The sequence below is a fragment of the Epinephelus lanceolatus genome, chromosome 22, assembly GCF_041903045.1.
Source record: "Epinephelus lanceolatus isolate andai-2023 chromosome 22, ASM4190304v1, whole genome shotgun sequence".
NCBI classification, from domain to species: domain Eukaryota; kingdom Metazoa; phylum Chordata; class Actinopteri; order Perciformes; family Serranidae; genus Epinephelus; species Epinephelus lanceolatus.
The window spans coordinates 17,178,835-17,196,738 of record NC_135755.1 but is presented as its reverse complement, the minus strand read 5'-3'; the positions used below and the strand labels follow the sequence as shown (position 1 = coordinate 17,196,738).

General features: G+C 39.2%; 2 protein-coding genes across 8 annotated transcripts; one reads left to right on the top strand and one right to left on the bottom strand.

Moving 5' to 3' along the window:
• Nucleotides 1-316: 316 nt before the first annotated feature.
• LOC117245670 (C-type mannose receptor 2-like) lies at nucleotides 317-17,646 on the bottom strand. Of its 7 annotated transcripts, none has more exons than XM_078164450.1 (9): nucleotides 17,515-17,646; nucleotides 17,205-17,246; nucleotides 8,254-8,320; nucleotides 4,849-5,014; nucleotides 3,783-3,852; nucleotides 3,154-3,540; nucleotides 2,361-2,702; nucleotides 1,789-1,857; nucleotides 317-1,615 (listed from the first exon to the last, which is right to left on the bottom strand). In XM_078164450.1, the coding sequence occupies exons 5-9, from the start codon at nucleotides 3,814-3,816 to the stop codon at nucleotides 1,254-1,256; spliced, it is 1,194 nt and encodes a 397-aa protein (XP_078020576.1). In that variant the 5' UTR covers nucleotides 3,817-3,852; nucleotides 4,849-5,014; nucleotides 8,254-8,320; nucleotides 17,205-17,246; nucleotides 17,515-17,646; the 3' UTR covers nucleotides 317-1,253. The 7 variants fall into 7 exon arrangements, with proteins under 7 accessions (XP_078020576.1, XP_078020580.1, XP_078020579.1 ...); XM_078164454.1 differs by having other exon boundaries at nucleotides 317-1,600; XM_078164453.1 differs by having other exon boundaries at nucleotides 3,783-3,823.
• Nucleotides 11,701-15,847, top strand: LOC144459794 (uncharacterized). Its single transcript, XM_078164449.1, has one exon. The coding sequence runs from the start codon at nucleotides 12,267-12,269 to the stop codon at nucleotides 15,768-15,770; it is 3,504 nt and encodes a 1,167-aa protein (XP_078020575.1). The 5' UTR covers nucleotides 11,701-12,266; the 3' UTR covers nucleotides 15,771-15,847.
• Nucleotides 17,647-17,904: the final 258 nt, after the last annotated feature.

Here is a 17,904-nt window from a genome sequence, read left to right as displayed (position 1 = left end):
ATGAATTATACATATTATACACATTATAATGTGAACATCCAGAGTCTGCTGGGTCTCTTCTTGTAAAATAAACAACAGGAAGTGATTGTTTTATGAAACAAACATCATGAACAGCAGTTTGTTTAGAAGTGTTTTCTGATCTGATGCTGTTTTTGGCAGGACGACATCATTCTGTTACAAATCACTGTTAAAATACCAATCAGTTTTATAATGTAGTTAAAGTTCGGTTACGTTAAAGCACAAAAACAATGTTTAAGTAAAGAATAGTTTGGGTTAAATAAGCTTTTGTTCAAGTTAAAAAAAGAGAGGACCACTCTGTCTTTTAACACTTTATTCAGCTTCAGAGAGAGAAATTATCTGTTTACATCAAACTCCAAAAATGTGATAATCAAAGACAAAGATTTTACATAATATAACCATCACCAGATCTTTATCAAAACCTGAAAATATAGTAAAATGTTCCATATTTGAATACATAAAGCAAAATCAAACCAGTACACTGTAGACTGGTGTATTCATTCCAGTTCCTACCATAAAGATGTCGACCATACACACTGTGAATTATACAGAAAACTAAATACAACCTCAAAAGATGAATTAAAGCTCGATTGTAACTGAGAGTTAACTTCTCTGTCTTAGGCTGGTGGATATATGACGCTCGTCCGATATATGATATATGACGTTACTCCGTATTCTCACAGTCCCAGTATAGTTCAAGCCTTTCTAACACCCACACTTTAAGAGAAATAAAATACAACAACAACTCGAGAAAATAACAAATAGTGATAATTCAGGTGCCATTACAGTAGTGATGGCCAAATGAAGCCTCATGAACCAATTTCTTTATTTTCTCACCCCACCAGATGGTGCTCTTGGTTTAAAGATAAAGGCTGAAGGACTTGCAATGTTCAAACCTTTGTTGAACACACAGCGCCATCTGGTGGCTTCAGAAAATAAAGACAGTGGTTCATGAGGCCTCATTTGGCCATCACTACTTACAGGGTCACATCCTCAGTAATCTGATGCTGCTTTGAAACTGACTTCAATGTAGCTACTTTCTCTCTATTTAAATCTGCTGTTAAAAAGTCTGCTGGTGATTTCACATCTCTCCCCCTCAGGTTGGGATTACTACATGTCCCAGAATGCCGTTCAACAAACACATGTTATAGTTTAAATGTTTCCAAAAGTAACACAGCACTGCAAACAAAGTGAGTAAATGAATCAAAGGCCTGCTAACAGTGAGTATAGAGGGTTTAGCACGTAGAACAGATGAAATTAAACTTCTCATTGTCATTCTTTTTGAACCACTTATGTTCTCCTCCTCTGTCCATGGCTCCAGACATGTCACAGTCATCCGCTGGTACACCTGTGACCCAGTTCTTATAGGTGACCATCTCTTCATTGACCCAGAACCAGAAACCCAGAGTGCAGGTGTAGCGCAGTCCCAGCCAGACGTAGGGACTGTTGGCCTTCTTGGCTTTCTCTTGGACCCATCGCTGCTCGTCATGGTTGGTGATGGAGACCAGGTCACAGTGGTTCATTCTGCAGTACTTCAAGGCATCGTCCCAGGTCATGTTCTCCTTGATCAGGATCATTTTATCTGTCATGGAAGAAACTGAAAGTTTGTGGACACTTTAGCCGGACAGTTAAAGGAAATATACATCTGTTTTTGTTCACAAAAACAGATGTATATTTCCTTGAAGCGAGAATACAGACAGAATCCAAATGTGAAATCCTGTGTGGAATATATTAAAGAAATTCAACATAGCAGCTTCTTCATGAGCTCACCTTGTGTCTTGTCCTCAGTAACAGTGGATGATGAGGGACCTGCTGTTGTTCCTTTCTTTGTGGTTGGCTCTGAAACAGAGGCTCATATATGGTTCATGGTGTGAAGCTTTGCTGGGTAATATTATTAGATAATGTCACATGACAGTGTTGCTATGATGCTGATTCATTTCTTTAATGCAAATATATGACAGCTTCCAATCTAAGCAACACACTGATATCAGATTAATCCATTCTTAAACAGTTCTGTCATTTTGCAATCAGCACTATTAACCCGCGTCCTCTATTTTGAGCATGGACATATGAATTTGAGATGTCTTCTTCATGTCACATGTCACACACCGTAAGTGCTTTGTGCCGCTGTGCCGAAACTGACAGTCTGTGGACACTTTAGCCGGACAGTTAAAGAAAGCATTTATTGTGAACCAAAAACACATGTATATTTCCTTGAAGTGAGAATACAGACAGAATCCAAATGTGAAATCCTGTGTGGAATATATTAAAGGAATTCAACATACATACACAAATATGTAGCACAAAACAAATACTGTTAGACAGACTCTTGCAAAACTCACCACCATAGCAGAAGAAGGGTTTTGTTTTATTACACTCGTCGGAGCTCCATTTTCCATCCAGCAGAGTCACAGCACATTTCTTACTGCTGTCTTCATCTCTGAATAACTCCAGATCCCAGTATCTGAAAGAGAAACTGCTCCCATCTGACCACCTCCAGGAGTCTCTGAACAGGCCGATCCACACGACCTCGTTTGACCTATACTCTCTCTTGAATTCGTCGTCCTCTAACTGTTGGTCTCCACTGACCAGGTCAGTGTGATGTTCTCTGCAGTAGCTCTGAGCCTGTGGCCAGCTCATCTTGTCTTCAATCAGATGGAATGTCTTGTTGGATTGCTTCCTTTCTGTGGGATAAACAGACAAACTAAGAAACACACACTGTTTACAAGTTATTTCATCTCATAAAAATCCTTTTTTCTTATTTAAACAGGTGAAACAATAACGTGAGATAAATTCAAATGAATCCACTGCAGGTTCACATGTTTACAAGATCAAAGTGTGTGTGATATAATAAGGTGGATCACATCATTAAAAGTAGGACTGGATTAGAATTCATTTCTGCATGTAGAGAAAGAGACATTTTATCACCACACTTACCAGTAATGTTACTTAAAAGTAAATAAATAAATAGAAAATAACACCAGTTGACTTTTAAATAAATAATTTTTTAACCTTATCAGCCAAGTTTCTACTTAATCCCACACAAAAAGAGGAGGTATATGTCAACGAAAACTATTGTTAGACAGGATGATCTGCTGTATACACATAATAACATTATTAGTTATATATTCTCACCATCATAGCAGATACATTTATGATTGTAAGAACAAGGGGCATCCCACCATATGTGATTGTGCATCTGCACACATTTCTCAGGGCTGTATAAATCATTCGGCTCTTCCTCATGCCATCTACTCTCCCTATCATTGAACTCCAGCCCTGGCAGAGACCACTGCCAGTGCCACATCCCTCTCTCATTTCTTTCAGGGTCGCTGTAAAGCCCAATCCAGGCTTCATCTTGATTCTGTGCAGAGTCACGGAGTCTCTCCATGTCTGTCATGTTAGACACTGTGGCCAGGTCAGTGTGATGCTCTCTGCAGTACTGCTGGGCTTCAGTCCAGGTCTTTGTCTGGTTAACAAAGTGGTACTCATGGAGGTGACACATGAAGAAGGAACACTGACCTAATAACAGAGGAAATACTGCAGTGATGGAGCAGACAGCATTAAATCAACATCATGAGTACACACCTACTACTTACTCCACGCCTCTTTATTCACTTAGATTTCTGAGTTTCTGGATGATTTGCTCTTTATTTCATGATAAGAATGAGCTTTAAGTGAAATCATTTCATGGCAGCAGCAGCAGCAGCAGCAGCAGCAGCAGCAGCAGCACTGCTGTATATGTGATAAGATGATCCACTTACCCATCAGAAGGAGCAGAAACAGACTCCACTGCATCTTTGCTCTGTTAGATGAAACTGATATTTCAGTGTGCTGTGAACCAAACACAATGGATTTAACAAATATTGTCAGTAAAATAAAAAAATAAACATTTTAACTCTTAACTGTGTGTCCATTAAAAACAAGAAATACACACACAAACAAAGGTCACCACCCCCTCCAGTTTATGAGGAAGCAGAATGATGTTTAGCAGCTAATATGCAAATTAGGATGAAACCTGCATGAACAGACTCACACTGTGAAACTGTCACTGTTTTCCAGCTCATTAAAATTTCTTACTTGAATAAAACACAAATAATGTAATGTATCAGGCTGAGCCAATAACAAACAATAAACAATATGCCAGGGTTATTGTGTCGCACTATACTGTAGAGGTGTTTATCATGCTCTGGTTTTCATATATTCACCTTACAATACACTGCTACTATCAAAAACATATTGTGTTTCAGGAGTGGGTGAGACACGATGACGTCACAGGTTCTTTAACCAGAATGAGAAACAAAATAGAGGATAATGCAGAATTAAATTGTTTACTGTTTCTTCAATATATAGATTTAACATCCAAAAGCATGCAGAAGAAGATACGTAGTGTTTTCTCAGCCCTGAGTCTGCAGAGCAGGCTGCATGCATCCCAAAAAAGCTCCATAAACCAAATCCTGAGGCTGAGAGGTAAAACCCAGGGCAAGAAGACGTCCACTGGCCTCACAAAGCTTCACAGTATTGAAGCATTGTTGGATTTCTTTGCATTATAATGTCAGGTGTTCTTGTTATTGTGTCCACTCTTTGTAAAACACGCTGAACTTGGCATGAAATTAAAACTTTAAAATGATAAACTGTGATTATAAAACATGTCACAAATGAGCTGAGCTGTTTGCTAAATCTGGCAAATACAAAAAGACAAAGTGCAAATCTGATTTGATTTGAAATGATGTGAAATATATACTGAAAAAAAGACATTACTGTTCTGTCCACCTCTGCACACACACAATAAATAATATATCAAAGTGACACAACAGAATCATAACTTACATCTTCTGTCCTCCTCTCAGCCGCTTCACTCTGGTGTCTCTCCTTGTGTGCTGATGAAGACTAAAATGTCCCCCAGGTAGATGCTCTCTTTGAGCCGCCTTCACCTGACGTCAGCATTTGAATATCAAAATACTGAAGTCAAAAATGTCCATAGTCCAGAAAGGATCTATTGATGACAAGAACATCATTTACATGATGCACCAGGAAATAAAAAGAGGAACACACTTTCCTGTTTTCTGTCCAACGAGCAGAAAACAAGGTGTCATACCTAAATATCCACTAATAAGGAGAATAAACTGAACTCATGTTTGTTACTCTGAAAATATAGATTTTTTGCATTGTCAGAAATATAATTATTGTTATGCCAGCAATGATTTGAACATATTTTTGTTGTTATTCTGTTTCTTTTCATTCACACTCACAGGCAAAGTCAACAATGCCATCAGTTTACAGTGAAACTAAAGTCCATTTATACGACAATAAATAAGTCTTTAGGTTAGCCTGTACACTATATTTGTACTGGTACTACTTGTACTGACTGTAAATTCTGTAAATGCATGTTTCTCAGTTATTTGCTTCAACAGTAATGTAATTTGTATGTGTTTCAATAGGTTTGTGGTGTCAAACTCAGCTTAAAGGAACAGTGTGTCAGACTTAGGGGGATTTAGTGGTGTCTAGCAGTGAGGATTGCAGATTGCAGAAAGCTTCTCCAGGTCAGGATTCCTCCAGTGTTCATTGTTCAGGAGGTTTTTACTGTGAGCTGAATTATCCGCAGAGGTCTCCTCCTCTCCAGAACAAACACAACAGGTGATTAAAACCAGTAAAACACTGATTAAAGCAGTTTTATATTACAAATCAGTGTTTCTCTAATGTTGTTGGGCACGTGATGGACAGGCTGCTCACCGAGCTCCTGCTAATGTGGGCTCATCTTGTTTTTTCTGCAACTTAAGACGCAGACGTTCAGGGGATTTATACCAAGAGCTAAATTATCCGCAGAGATCCCCTTCTCTCCAAAACAAATGGACGGAGGTTATTTGAAACTGAAAAAATATGTACATATAAAATATGTAGATATAAATAGCCCCTTCTAAGGGTACAAAAACATGATGATTTGTATTTCCAGGTGATTATACACTAAATAAAACATCTTATTATATGATTTTCCATTTCTACCAATATGTCCCCCTACATCCTACACCCTGGACCTTTATAAAAAAAAACTATTTCTTGTACTCATCATGCTTCTTGTTTAAACAGGAGCAGAGAACTTTTCCATGACGAGGAGTACTTGAAAAGACATGTACAAAGCCGTGGGGTCAGAGGTCACTGGTGAGTGAGTCAGTTACAGAGAAATGAGTGGACTCTATGCTGTGGTCAGTCTGCTGCCATCTGCTGGACATAATGAAGTACAACATGGGAAGCCATTCACATGTCCACGTCTACGAAACAATTTAGACTGGGATCAGAGGAGAGGTGGATGGGATGATCAAATTCATGTCTTACATATACTTAATTTACTTGCACATGCATTTTTTAAAGGTTTTCCCATGTAATGATGTGAACACCCAGTGTCTGCTGGGGCTGTCCTGGTAAAATAAACAACAGGAGGTGATCAATTTATGGAACAAGCAGCAGATTGTTTGGAATTCGAAATCCAACAGATCTGATGCTGTTTTTGGCGGGACGACGTCATTCCATTACAAATCACTGTTAAAAAAGCAGTCAGTTTTATGACATGACAACTCTGTAGTTAAGGCTTGGTTAGGTTTAGGCCCTAAAACAAGAAGGCACGTGAACAGACAGACCCCAGGTGGCGCTTTTGGCCTCTGACTAGATGATATGGAGATAGATTTGTTTCATAATTATGTGTGTGAACAGATGGACAATTTGTGTGTAAATGTGTAATCTGTAAATATAAAACACCTTCCACAAATACAAAAAAAGATTTGTAAACTCACAAAAATATTTTGCAAGTTTAAAACGGATCTGCAAATACACAAACACATTCCACAAATAAAAAAAAATATCTGTGAATACATTAAATTAATTTGCAAATAAATGAAAAGCATTTGTGAATATCTTCCTAACATTTACAACTTTCAAACAGGCATTTGTGAACTCGGTTTTTATTTGTGAATCGAAAAAACATTTGTGGATCTCAGTTGTACGCGTGTGGATTTGCTTTTTACACACACAGAGTTTTGAAACAAACTTTCCGCTGGTCTGAACAAAAATGCACCCGTATCACTCGGCCATTTTCGGATAGCACGTGATCACCCAGCTGATGATGTCATTTCCGCATGTCAAAATAAGAGCACGCAGTCTTTCTGTGAGCTGTTTTTTTTTCATTCTTTAAATAATCAGCGATAAATAACGTGCATTCATTCTTTTATGTTAATAACACACAGTGAGTATTAGTGTGTGTTTATTTGTTCTATAGAGCTCGTAAGCCACGCCCCTTCCAGCAGACCCCCATTGGACCTCTAGGCTCTGAAAATATGAATGGGAGTCAATGGAGAGACAATTATTATTTTCTGGTCCCAGTCATTAAATGCCTTGGATTACACAAATGTTTTGTGTGGGTCTAAATATTATTTTTTCATGTTTTTCAAGAGTTTGACAGTTTATTGTATGATTCTTCAGTTAAAGGCTGTGGAAACAACGTAATGAGAAAGACTACATGTCGCCTATGTGACGTCACGTCATCACACTTGCTGATTTATCCTGGTAAGAAGTGAACCATCTTCATAGTATTGAAAACCCACAGTTAGTCCTGAAGTTACCTCACAAAGCCAAATCCTGCTCCATAGAGTCAGGCCTCTGGTGTGGCTCATGCTGCTGGTGACACACCCTTCAGCAACCAGAGATGGTTAGGGCAACAGGGACACCTACAAAGTGATACCGCTGTATCTACAAAAACTAGGGATGCACGATATTGTAGATATATAACAACTTATTCGGCTGATAAATGATACTGATATCGATATATCCACTTTTTCCTCACCTAATTTTAGTGATCATCAAGTCTCTTCTGTAGTGGCATTATCATCATATTATGCATGCATACTCTTATCATGACGGCCCACCAGCAGATGGAGACATGAAATACAATGCTTTTAAATGTATATAATATACATTCATTGTGCAAAATAAAAACAGCATGTTGGCCAATGCTAATAGTTCATTTTAAAACCGATATTAGCCGTTACCGATGACGCACCGATATCATCAGTACGTTGGCCGATTCCGATACTTAATTTTAAAGCCGATATCGGTTGATACCAATGACGTGCCGATATTATCGCGCATCCCTAACAAAAACGTTTGTTTTAGTCATTGTGAACAAGTGCGTTTTAAGAAAATAAACTTTAATTTGAATATTTAAAGGACAAAATGAAAACATACCTTTTTAATGCACTGGTCAGTGTTGAGATTTTCGGCTAGGTTGCTTCCACAAATGGCTTCATTCACGCTAGTGGAAAGAAAACATCCAAAATACACATTTAGGTTTATTTTAGTTCCGATTTCTGTTATGGAAATGTGTGCAAAAAGTGCATATTTGATTAGATAATGTCTCTTTTGCATCTTTAAACATAACATTTAAGGAAACTTGTCTTAAAAATATAGATATCTTAATATAAGTAATCAAACTGGGGAAGTTTAATGCTGATATCTATTAGATATGAGTTTACCTTATTCACTTGTTGTGTCTCCCCTTAATGATATAGGATTGGTCTCTTTTTTTGTGTATGTCTGTCTACTATTGATACGTATATCAAAATTAATAAATGCATCTTCACTTTAACTGGATTGGATGACTACCACTGGTGTCTGTGTAACACCACTGTGTAAAAGCAGTACAGTTATAATAAATAACTTGGTTTACAGTAAGTCACACTGACAAATCAAAAGATGCAGGAAAGTCCCTCGGGGCAGAGGCTAACAGGTTGGTTAAAATGCAAAACAAACAAAAGAAATAAAAGAAGAATCTGCGGGGCACAGGCTGCAGATGATCTCTGGTGTCCTTGCAACGCACTTCGCTTCTCGTCTTGTTCATCCTGTTAACAGGTGAGTATCAGACTACCACAATGTATTACATTATCATTAAGTTAAGTTAAGTTAAGTTACATACTACAATTAATAGTTGTAATTTCTTTGCAATTGCTTGTTGGAGTAATAACATAGCAGAGAATAAAAACTGCTAACTCAATTGTGAATGAACCTGTTCAATATAAATGTGTGCTCCTGCAGACAGACTGAACAAAAATTTTAACACAACACTTTTGTTTTTGCTCCCCTTTTCACATGTTTAATTCACAGATCTGAGACTTTTTATGCACATGAGACTTCTTTTTCTAAAAGTTTGGTCACAAATTTGTTAAAATTCAGGTTCGTAAGCACTTTTCCAAGATAGTCCATCCACCTGACAGGTGTGGCATGTCAAGATACTGATTAAACAGCATGAGTACTACGCCAGTGTGGCTTGATATGGTCACAATAAACGGTTGCTCTAAAATGTGCAGTCTTATCTTGAAAAAAAATAACATTGATTAGGATTTCACATGACTTGAAATGCCACAGAAATGCATTTTTTGGTCAAAGAATCAGTCAGTATCTGGTGTGACACTACTGGCTTCACGCAGTGCGACACCTCTCCGTCACATAGAGTTGATCAGGTTGTTGAATGCTGGCCCACTCCTCTTCAATGGCTGTGTGAAGTTAATGGCGGGAACTGGAGCGCACTGTCTTCCATGCCGATCCAGAGGATATCAAACATGCTCTGTCCATGACATGTCTCATGAGTGTGCCAGCCATGCAAGGACTGGAATTGTGCACAGATCCTTGCAACATGGGCGGTGCATGATCATGCTGCAACCTGCGGTCATGGTGGTGGATGAACGGCATGATAATGGGGCTCAGGGTCTTCATATCTCATCACGGTTTCTTTTACATTCAACCTACTATCAATAAAATGCACTTGTATTAGCTGTCTGTAGCTTATGCCAGCCCATACCATAACCAGCATTTGAGAGTGCGACACGCGCATTTTAACCTTTTCACACTCTCACCCGCCACACCTGGTATTTCTCACGCATAAAAAAAATTGTTATGATAACACCCAAGTTACGATGTTGTATATGCAGTGGAACGTGTTGTAAGACGCTGTGGGTACCATAGAGCTCAACAAGAGCTTGCCACGCTCAAGCCAATAAAACTAAGACACAGCTACCCATCAGCCAATCAGAAAATAGCATTGCTGTATCTGGGTAAGGTTAAGGTACAGATGATCTGACTTCAGCAACAACGTTGAGAAGAAGGTGCACACACAAGACAGTGGTGCCTTATCACATGTCAATAAGTCATCCCATCATTTGATTTTGTAGCCTATTGAATGAAATTACTTGTTGCACAAAAGGAAAACAATGAGAGCTCATCTCAGGGAGTATCAGCTGTTACCTGACAGTTTGACAAGACCACATGTCAACTTTTTTATGGGATTCACTCACAGTTTTTTTTTTTTTCATTGTTAATTTAAAAATACCAGTGGCATTAAACGATGAGTGCATATAGATGGTTGATGACTTATTTGAAATTTGAATCCTCTATAAACTACCATACCGAAGGCCTGCCACATCGGTGCCCTGTCCCCCATCAACCCACCATCCAGCAAAAATCTCACTCTGAACTGAGATCAAAACTTGAGAGCCCTGCACAACCCCACCGCCACAATGGGGTACTTTGTTTACACCGTTAGCATTAGCAAACAATGCCATCTGCCATTTGCCCACTCCAGTTGGTAAGGACAATCTTGCAGGTGAAGACCCTAGATACACTGCCCCCACAGGCTTGTACAGTAGGCACTAGGCATGATGGGTGCATCACTTCATCTGCCTCTCTTCTTACCCTGATGCGCCCATCACTCTGGAACAGGGTAAATCTGGACTCATCAGACCACATGACCTTCTTCCATTGCTCCAGAGTCCAATCTTTATGCTCCCTAGCAAATTGAAGCCTTTTTTTCCGGTTAGCCTCACTGATCAGTGGTTTTCTTAAGGCTACACAGCTGTTCAGTCCCAATCCCTTGAGTTCCCTTCGCATTGTGCGTGTGGAAATGCTCTTACTTTCACTATTAAACATAGCCCTGAGTTCTACTGTTGTTTTTCTTCGATTTGATCTCACCAAACGTTTAAGTGATCGCCGATCACGATCATTGAGGATTTTTTTCCGGCCACATTTCTTCCTCGAAGACGATGGGTCCCCACTATCCTTCCAGTTTTTAATAATGCGTTGGACAGTTCTTAACCCAATTTTAGTAGTTTCTGCAATCTCCTTAGATGTTTTCTCTGCTTGATGCATGCCAATGATTTGACCCTTCTCAAACAGACTAACATCTTTTCCACGACCACGGGATGTGTCTTTCGACATGGTTGTTTAGGAAATGAGAAGCAACTCATTGCACCAGTTGGGGTTAAATAACTTGTTGCCAGCTGAAAGATAATCGCCCATGCAGTAATTATCCAATAGGAGGCTCGTACCTATTTACTTAGTTAAATCCAGGTGGCGACTTTTTTTTTGGCCAGGCAGTGTATTTAGGTCTTAGGTTGTGTGGTTACATGTGGTCTGTGGTTGTATGGCTGGTTGGATGTACTGCCAAATTCACAGAAACAACATTGGAGATGGTGTATAGCACTGACAAGAAAATTCAGTTGATGGGCAACTCTGGTGGACATTCAATTCAATTTTCAGTTTTATTTATAAAGCCCAATGTCACAAATCACAATTTGCCTCAGAGGGCTTTACAGCATACAACATCCCTCTTCCAGGACGGACAGACGTGCAATAAATGTCGTATTCCTGCAATCAGCATGTCAGTGGGAATCTGTTGCGTCATGTTGTGTGACCAAACTGCACATTTTAGAGTTTATTGTGACCATCCCAAGGCACACCTGTATAGTAGTGACGCTGTTTAACCAGCATCTCGATATGCTCCACCTGTCAAGTCGATGCCTCATCTTGGTAAATAAATGTGCTCACCAGCACGGACTTTGCAACCAAACTTTGAGAGAAATGTTTCTCTTCTGAGTGCATGAAAAAGACTTAGATCTTTTTTACAATTGTGAAAAAATGGGAATAAAATGTTGCATTTAAAAAAAATGTCAGTGCATTTGAACAATACCTCGGTACACACCAAAAAATGTTCAGCATTTAGTATCATTATCACAACATTATATTATATATTGAGGTTTTAGGTAAAGAATGTTTTGGAAATTGTGTACAATTTGAAAGTCAGGATCTCAAAATCCATTTTTTTCCATTTCTGTTTCGACCAGATTTGACAGTTTTTCTACAAAATGGCTGAATCTGACACATCTGATCCTGAAGTTGCATAATTGTTGAACAATCTCAGAGCTTTACATATGGCTTTACGGCAGTTTCAGAGTTTGTTGACTTCTGACAATAATGAAAAGCATCTTTTCGACAAGCTGCAGGGACTGGTTACAAACATCAAATGGAGCCCAGCAGATGCCACAGACTTGTTCAATGCTCTTCTGAAGCGTTTTGAGTCAGCAACAGCTGACCGATCACAGCTCCTCTCGTGGATGTTGAAGATGTTGCACTGTATAGAGATTAATTACATCACTCCGAGTTGGAAATGTCGGACAAGAAAGAAGACACTTATTGAGCTGGTCCGAGACGAGACTGTGACAGATGAAGACCTCAAGAACTGTTTAGCCGATGACCCAGAAAAGCAACTGGATGAAATTCTCGAGGAAATCTGTCAACAAAAGTTAAATCAAATTAATGAGAAGCTCTTAGATGATGTGAGAGACATTGTGTCATCAGTCAACAAAGGTCTAACTTCACACAATGATGGATCACAGCACAGTGACTTGAAACAAGTGTTGCTGAAGCTTTGTCAGGCAGCTGAAAAAACTCACTTCAGACCCCGACTGACGCAGATGGTGAGCTGGTGTATCATGGCTCTTTCCAAAACAGGACGCTTAATTCAGGTCAACAGTGGAGAGGGCAAGTCATGTATTGTGGCAATGTTTGCAGCTTTTCGAGCTATGAGAGGAGAAAAGGTAGACATCATCACTAGTTCACCAGTTCTTGCAGAGAGAGATTTGAATGAATGGCGAAACTTTTATGAAGTTTTGAAAATCACTGTCAACTGCAACACTGACAAGCAAGACGAAGACATTTTAAAAAAGTGCTATAAGTGTCAGGTTGTGTATGGTACTGCTAACAAGTTTGCTGGAGACTGGCTAGGCCAGCGATTTGAAAGAAAAGACATATTTGGGCAAAGAACATTTGAATGTGCAATTGTGGATGAAGTTGATTCCTTGATGCTGGATAAGGGCCTCCATGTGGTCTATCTTAGTAGCGATATGCCTGCTTTGCAACATCTCAATCCACTCTTGGCTTTCATTTGGGCCACTGCTAATCAGTACAACAAGATTGGCTCAGAGACAACTGTGGGGCGAAAGTACCCATTTCACCAAGTTGTGCTTGAAAACATAAAGCGCAAAGATGTTGACGAGTTCACCATCCTTCAAATGGCTGAGGACACAGGTATACTGGCTAAAGGTTCGGTCAAGGACCTGAGAAAGAACTCAAGTCTCTTACCTGAAAAAACTGCAGGTGTTACTGCTCACCAGTTGGCAAAGTTCTTTCAGACAGTAGAGGGGAGATTCCCATCTTGCCAGTTTGCTCTGCACTGCATGAATGATGATGGAGTGATAGAGGAACTGAAGAAGGAACCACAAAAAGAAACGACTGGAAGACAGAGGGTGCCTCTGCTTTTGATCAGTGGAGGCTTGTGTCAGTACATTTACTCTGATACAGAGAGTGTACAGAGAGCTGTGGAAGCAGAAATAAAAGATGTCCTGTGTTTTACACCATGTGACCTGAACCAAGATAAATGTCATCTCTATGTCCCTGGCTTCCTTTCAGATCTTGTCGAGTCGAACCTAAAGGTTTGGATTCAAAATGCATTGAAAGCACAAAAAATGACAAAGGGCCATGAATATATCATCGAGAGACACGGGGTAGTTCCTGTTGACTACAGCTGCACAGGTGTTATTGAGAACTTCACAGTATTGTCAGATGGACTACAGCAGTTTCTTGAAATGAAACATGAGTCCAAGTTGACTGACATGACAGCCATCACAAACTATATGTCCAATGTGGGGTTGTTTCTCAAGTATGGAGATCAGATTTTTGGAATCTCTGGGACTCTTGGCCAACAAGCAGAGACTGAGACTTTGCAGAAAATCTACAAAGGTTTAGAGACCTGTCAGATACCTTCATTCAAACTCAGAAAGCTGTTTGAGGTAGAAGGTGTGATTGTAGATGATGAAAAAGAATGGATTGAGAAAATCTGCAACATTGTCACTGCACAAACCAACCCTACTCTTTACAGGGATGAAAGGGCTGTGTTGGTCATCTGTGAGACCATCAATCGAGCAAAGGTTCTCCACAACACTCTAGGAGATAAAGTCTCAAACAAGAAGCTTTATATAAGCAACAACATGGACAATTCCGAAGTCTTTAAAGAGCTTCAGGGTGGAGATGTTATCATAGCAACAAACCTTGCAGGTCGTGGGACTGACCTTAAAGTGTCTGATGACATAAAATCAGCTGGAGGTTTGTTTGTTGTGCAAACTTTCCTGCCTGACAATGCTCGTGTGGAGGTCCAGGCATTTGGTCGTAGTGCCAGACAAGGATCCCCCGGGTCTGCTCAACTCATTGTCTGCTCCGGCCATCTCCCAGAACTACTCCAATGGCTGGTTCCAAGGGACACACAGAATAAGACGAATAACCTGCAACATCTTTTTGTGATGCAAATGAGGTCTTACAAAAGAAGTCACAGTTACAAGCAATCTAATGATATGTCTTCAATGCTCTTACGTATCTTAACTGAAATCTCAAATTCAAAGATGAAGAGGGTGAAAAAGGCCAGAGATGTCTTTGTGGCTAAAAGACTAGCTCACTACTTGGAGTGTGACATCCCTAAAGTAAAGAAGAAGGAAGAGCTCTTCAGTCAGTACCTGGAAACACTAGATGAGGTGTACAAAAGCAGTAACAACAGGCCAGCAGATTCAGATTTGTCTGCACTGAATGAATTCTGGGGTATGTGGCTCCTCACAAACTTCAATGACGATTCAATCATTGACTTAAAACACAAACTAGGTGAAGACCTGAAAACAGCCAGGCAAAAACTCACAAACAGAGAATCACCCTCATCAAACCTGCACCACTACATTGCATTTGGCAATGATCTGCGCAAAAAGGGAAATCTTGCAGGGAGTATCGAGATGTACACTAAGGCCATACAGGAGGACCACTGTTGGGCAGCAATAGCATATTACAACCGTGCTTTTGCATCATTAACCCAACAAAATAGGCATCAGGATCCAAACTGCATCAATCAAGCTCTGGAAGATTTGCAAAACGCACTCAAGTCTGTTGAGTTCTACTGTGAACAAATTCAGGTCACTCAAAGATACTCCACACAAGTCAACAACCTCTGCAGTGATTCAGACACCAGATTTGACAGTCACATGAGAGCCAGACACCAAGTGTTGTTGTCTTTCAAGGCAAACATAAATGAGGCCATTAAAACAGCACACAGGGCCAGAGACTCTGGTGGGAGTGTCAAAGTGGAGGAGACTCTTGTCTACTTCATGGTACCACTGGAGAATTTTCTGCCCTTGGTGGTCCTTTGGACTCAATCACTGACTCACATCCGCTCCAGAGACCCTCTAAAGTTGCTCCAGCTCATCAGTCAGCCCTCCTTTGACATTGTCAGTGAACTTAGGTGTCTTGAATCTCTCGGCCTGCCTCATGTTTATACCTTAGAAGCACAGATCTCTCTGGGTAGATATTTAGCAAAGACACTACTCAGGATCATACGCTGAGCTCTGCATTCAGCACTGAGGCAAAACAAATCAAGGAAGTAATAGAGGAGATGATGGTGTTGTAAGGAAATCTTGTTCACCACAAACACTCTGGACCTAAGAAACACAGCCTACTTCAAGTTTGCTGCAGGTTAAGTTCATCTGTTTGACTTTTACTTTTTTTTTTGTTTTGTTTTGGGGAAATTCCACATCCTTTAAAAACCATGTGACCCTAGTTTCAGTTGTTAATGCATTTTTGATGCTAAGTAATGCAGGCTCTGTTTCTATTGTGGCAGTAAATATAATATGCTATATTTTTGTATTAACTGTTGTCAGTTAAATCGAACAATTGCAAATTCATCTCTATTATGGAGAACTTCAATGACACCAATCAAATAAGTCTTAATATTATTGTAATTTTTTTTACACACATGTATATACATATATACATAGTGCAGTTTTGAAGGAGGTTTTTCAGTTTTGTTATCTTTTTTTTCTCTGATATTTTGTTTTTATTTGATGTTTAAAAGATACATGTACTTGTTCCCTTGATTCTTTATTATTATTCATTCAAATGACGATGACAAAATAATGTTGTGATACTGATACTACAGTGATACTGTATTTAATATTTTCCTTTCTGGAACATATACCTGAAACATTGTGTAAAATGTGTAGCTGCAAAGTCATTGTTGATTGACACTAAAGGATTAATGAAGTAATTAAGTTTTATTTTCAATTCACTTTGAAGGACTAAGAACTGACTTTTTTAAATTACAATTTTAAAGACATTTTGATTCTGTATAATAAAAATCAAGCTATCATCACAGAAACTGGTTGACTGTTCATTTGAAATACATATTATGAATCCATACTTATACATCTAGTAATTATAGATTTAAGAGACAACTCCATTTATTATTTTCACACAGTCTTTTAGAGGTAGTGAAATATTCTTCATATGAACACACCACATATACACTTCTGCATAACAGTTGAGCAGGAACTAAATATAATAATTACACTTCTGCCACTGTGTGGTATAAGGTGGTACTGCAGTCTGACTACTCTGGGGACTGAAGTCATCTAGACACGTTTGGCTGTGGGACAGTATCATAAAATTTTGTGGGTCTCATTAATATTAGAGTACACTAGAGTATTTGTCACAGTGTTAATTTTATGCAAGTAAAATGGTGAAGGAAAATATATACAGGGTAAAGATGTAATCAGGGTTAAAGAAGAACTTGAAGAAGTCTTTCACTGGTGTTCAACACACAATTCAAAGACTGTTTTCCAGAAGAAATTGCGGGGCAAAATTAAAGTTTGTGGATTTAACAGCAGTACTGGGCACTAACACGTGACTGATGTAACATTAACAAGTACACTGGTGTGACGAATTACTAGTAACATTTCAGTCATATCACATTTACCCCAAAAACAAATAACTTGTTGCACCTTTACTTTTGTTGTCAACCTTCTCCCAATCTGGAAATCCATCTGTAAAAAAATAAATAAATAAATAAATAAAAAAAATGTCTTGAGAGATTAAGCTCCTCCTGATTGAAAGCCAATAATCAATCACATCCCCCACAGTGGTATTTAACCTTTCTTTTTGTGTAACTGTTATTTTTGGTGTTATTCTGTGTTGTAGCCTGGTGCTAACTTCAGTAGCAATTACTTTGTAGCTACAGTACTGTCGCCTTTAACAAGGTTAAGTACAAGCTCGCCCTATTAAGGTCTTGTTCTGCTTGCCAAGTGAACCCACCTGTTTCAAGAAGTATGTCCTCACAATGTGCACTAATGGGACACAAGAGTGATATAAAGGCTTTGTGTCAATGTTTGGTTTCCATGTGCTGCCTAATTACAAGCACAGACTGTAAACAAAGACGGACGCCATGACAGCTCCACAAAAGTGAAGCCACACTTTCCATCGCCCCCTGGTGGCAGGCTGCAGTACAGGTCATAAAGCCAGTCCTCTCCATGTTAGCAGAAGGGACATGAGCTAAACTAAAACCTCAAACTACACATCAAATAAATGTTTCCAAAAGATGGTTTCTGTCATTTTAGGTAGTTTTTTATCACACTGTTGTGTGTTCAAGTGTTTGCTTTCCTGATAAGTTTGGATTTCATTTGTTACTTAGTGCTATAAAATGGG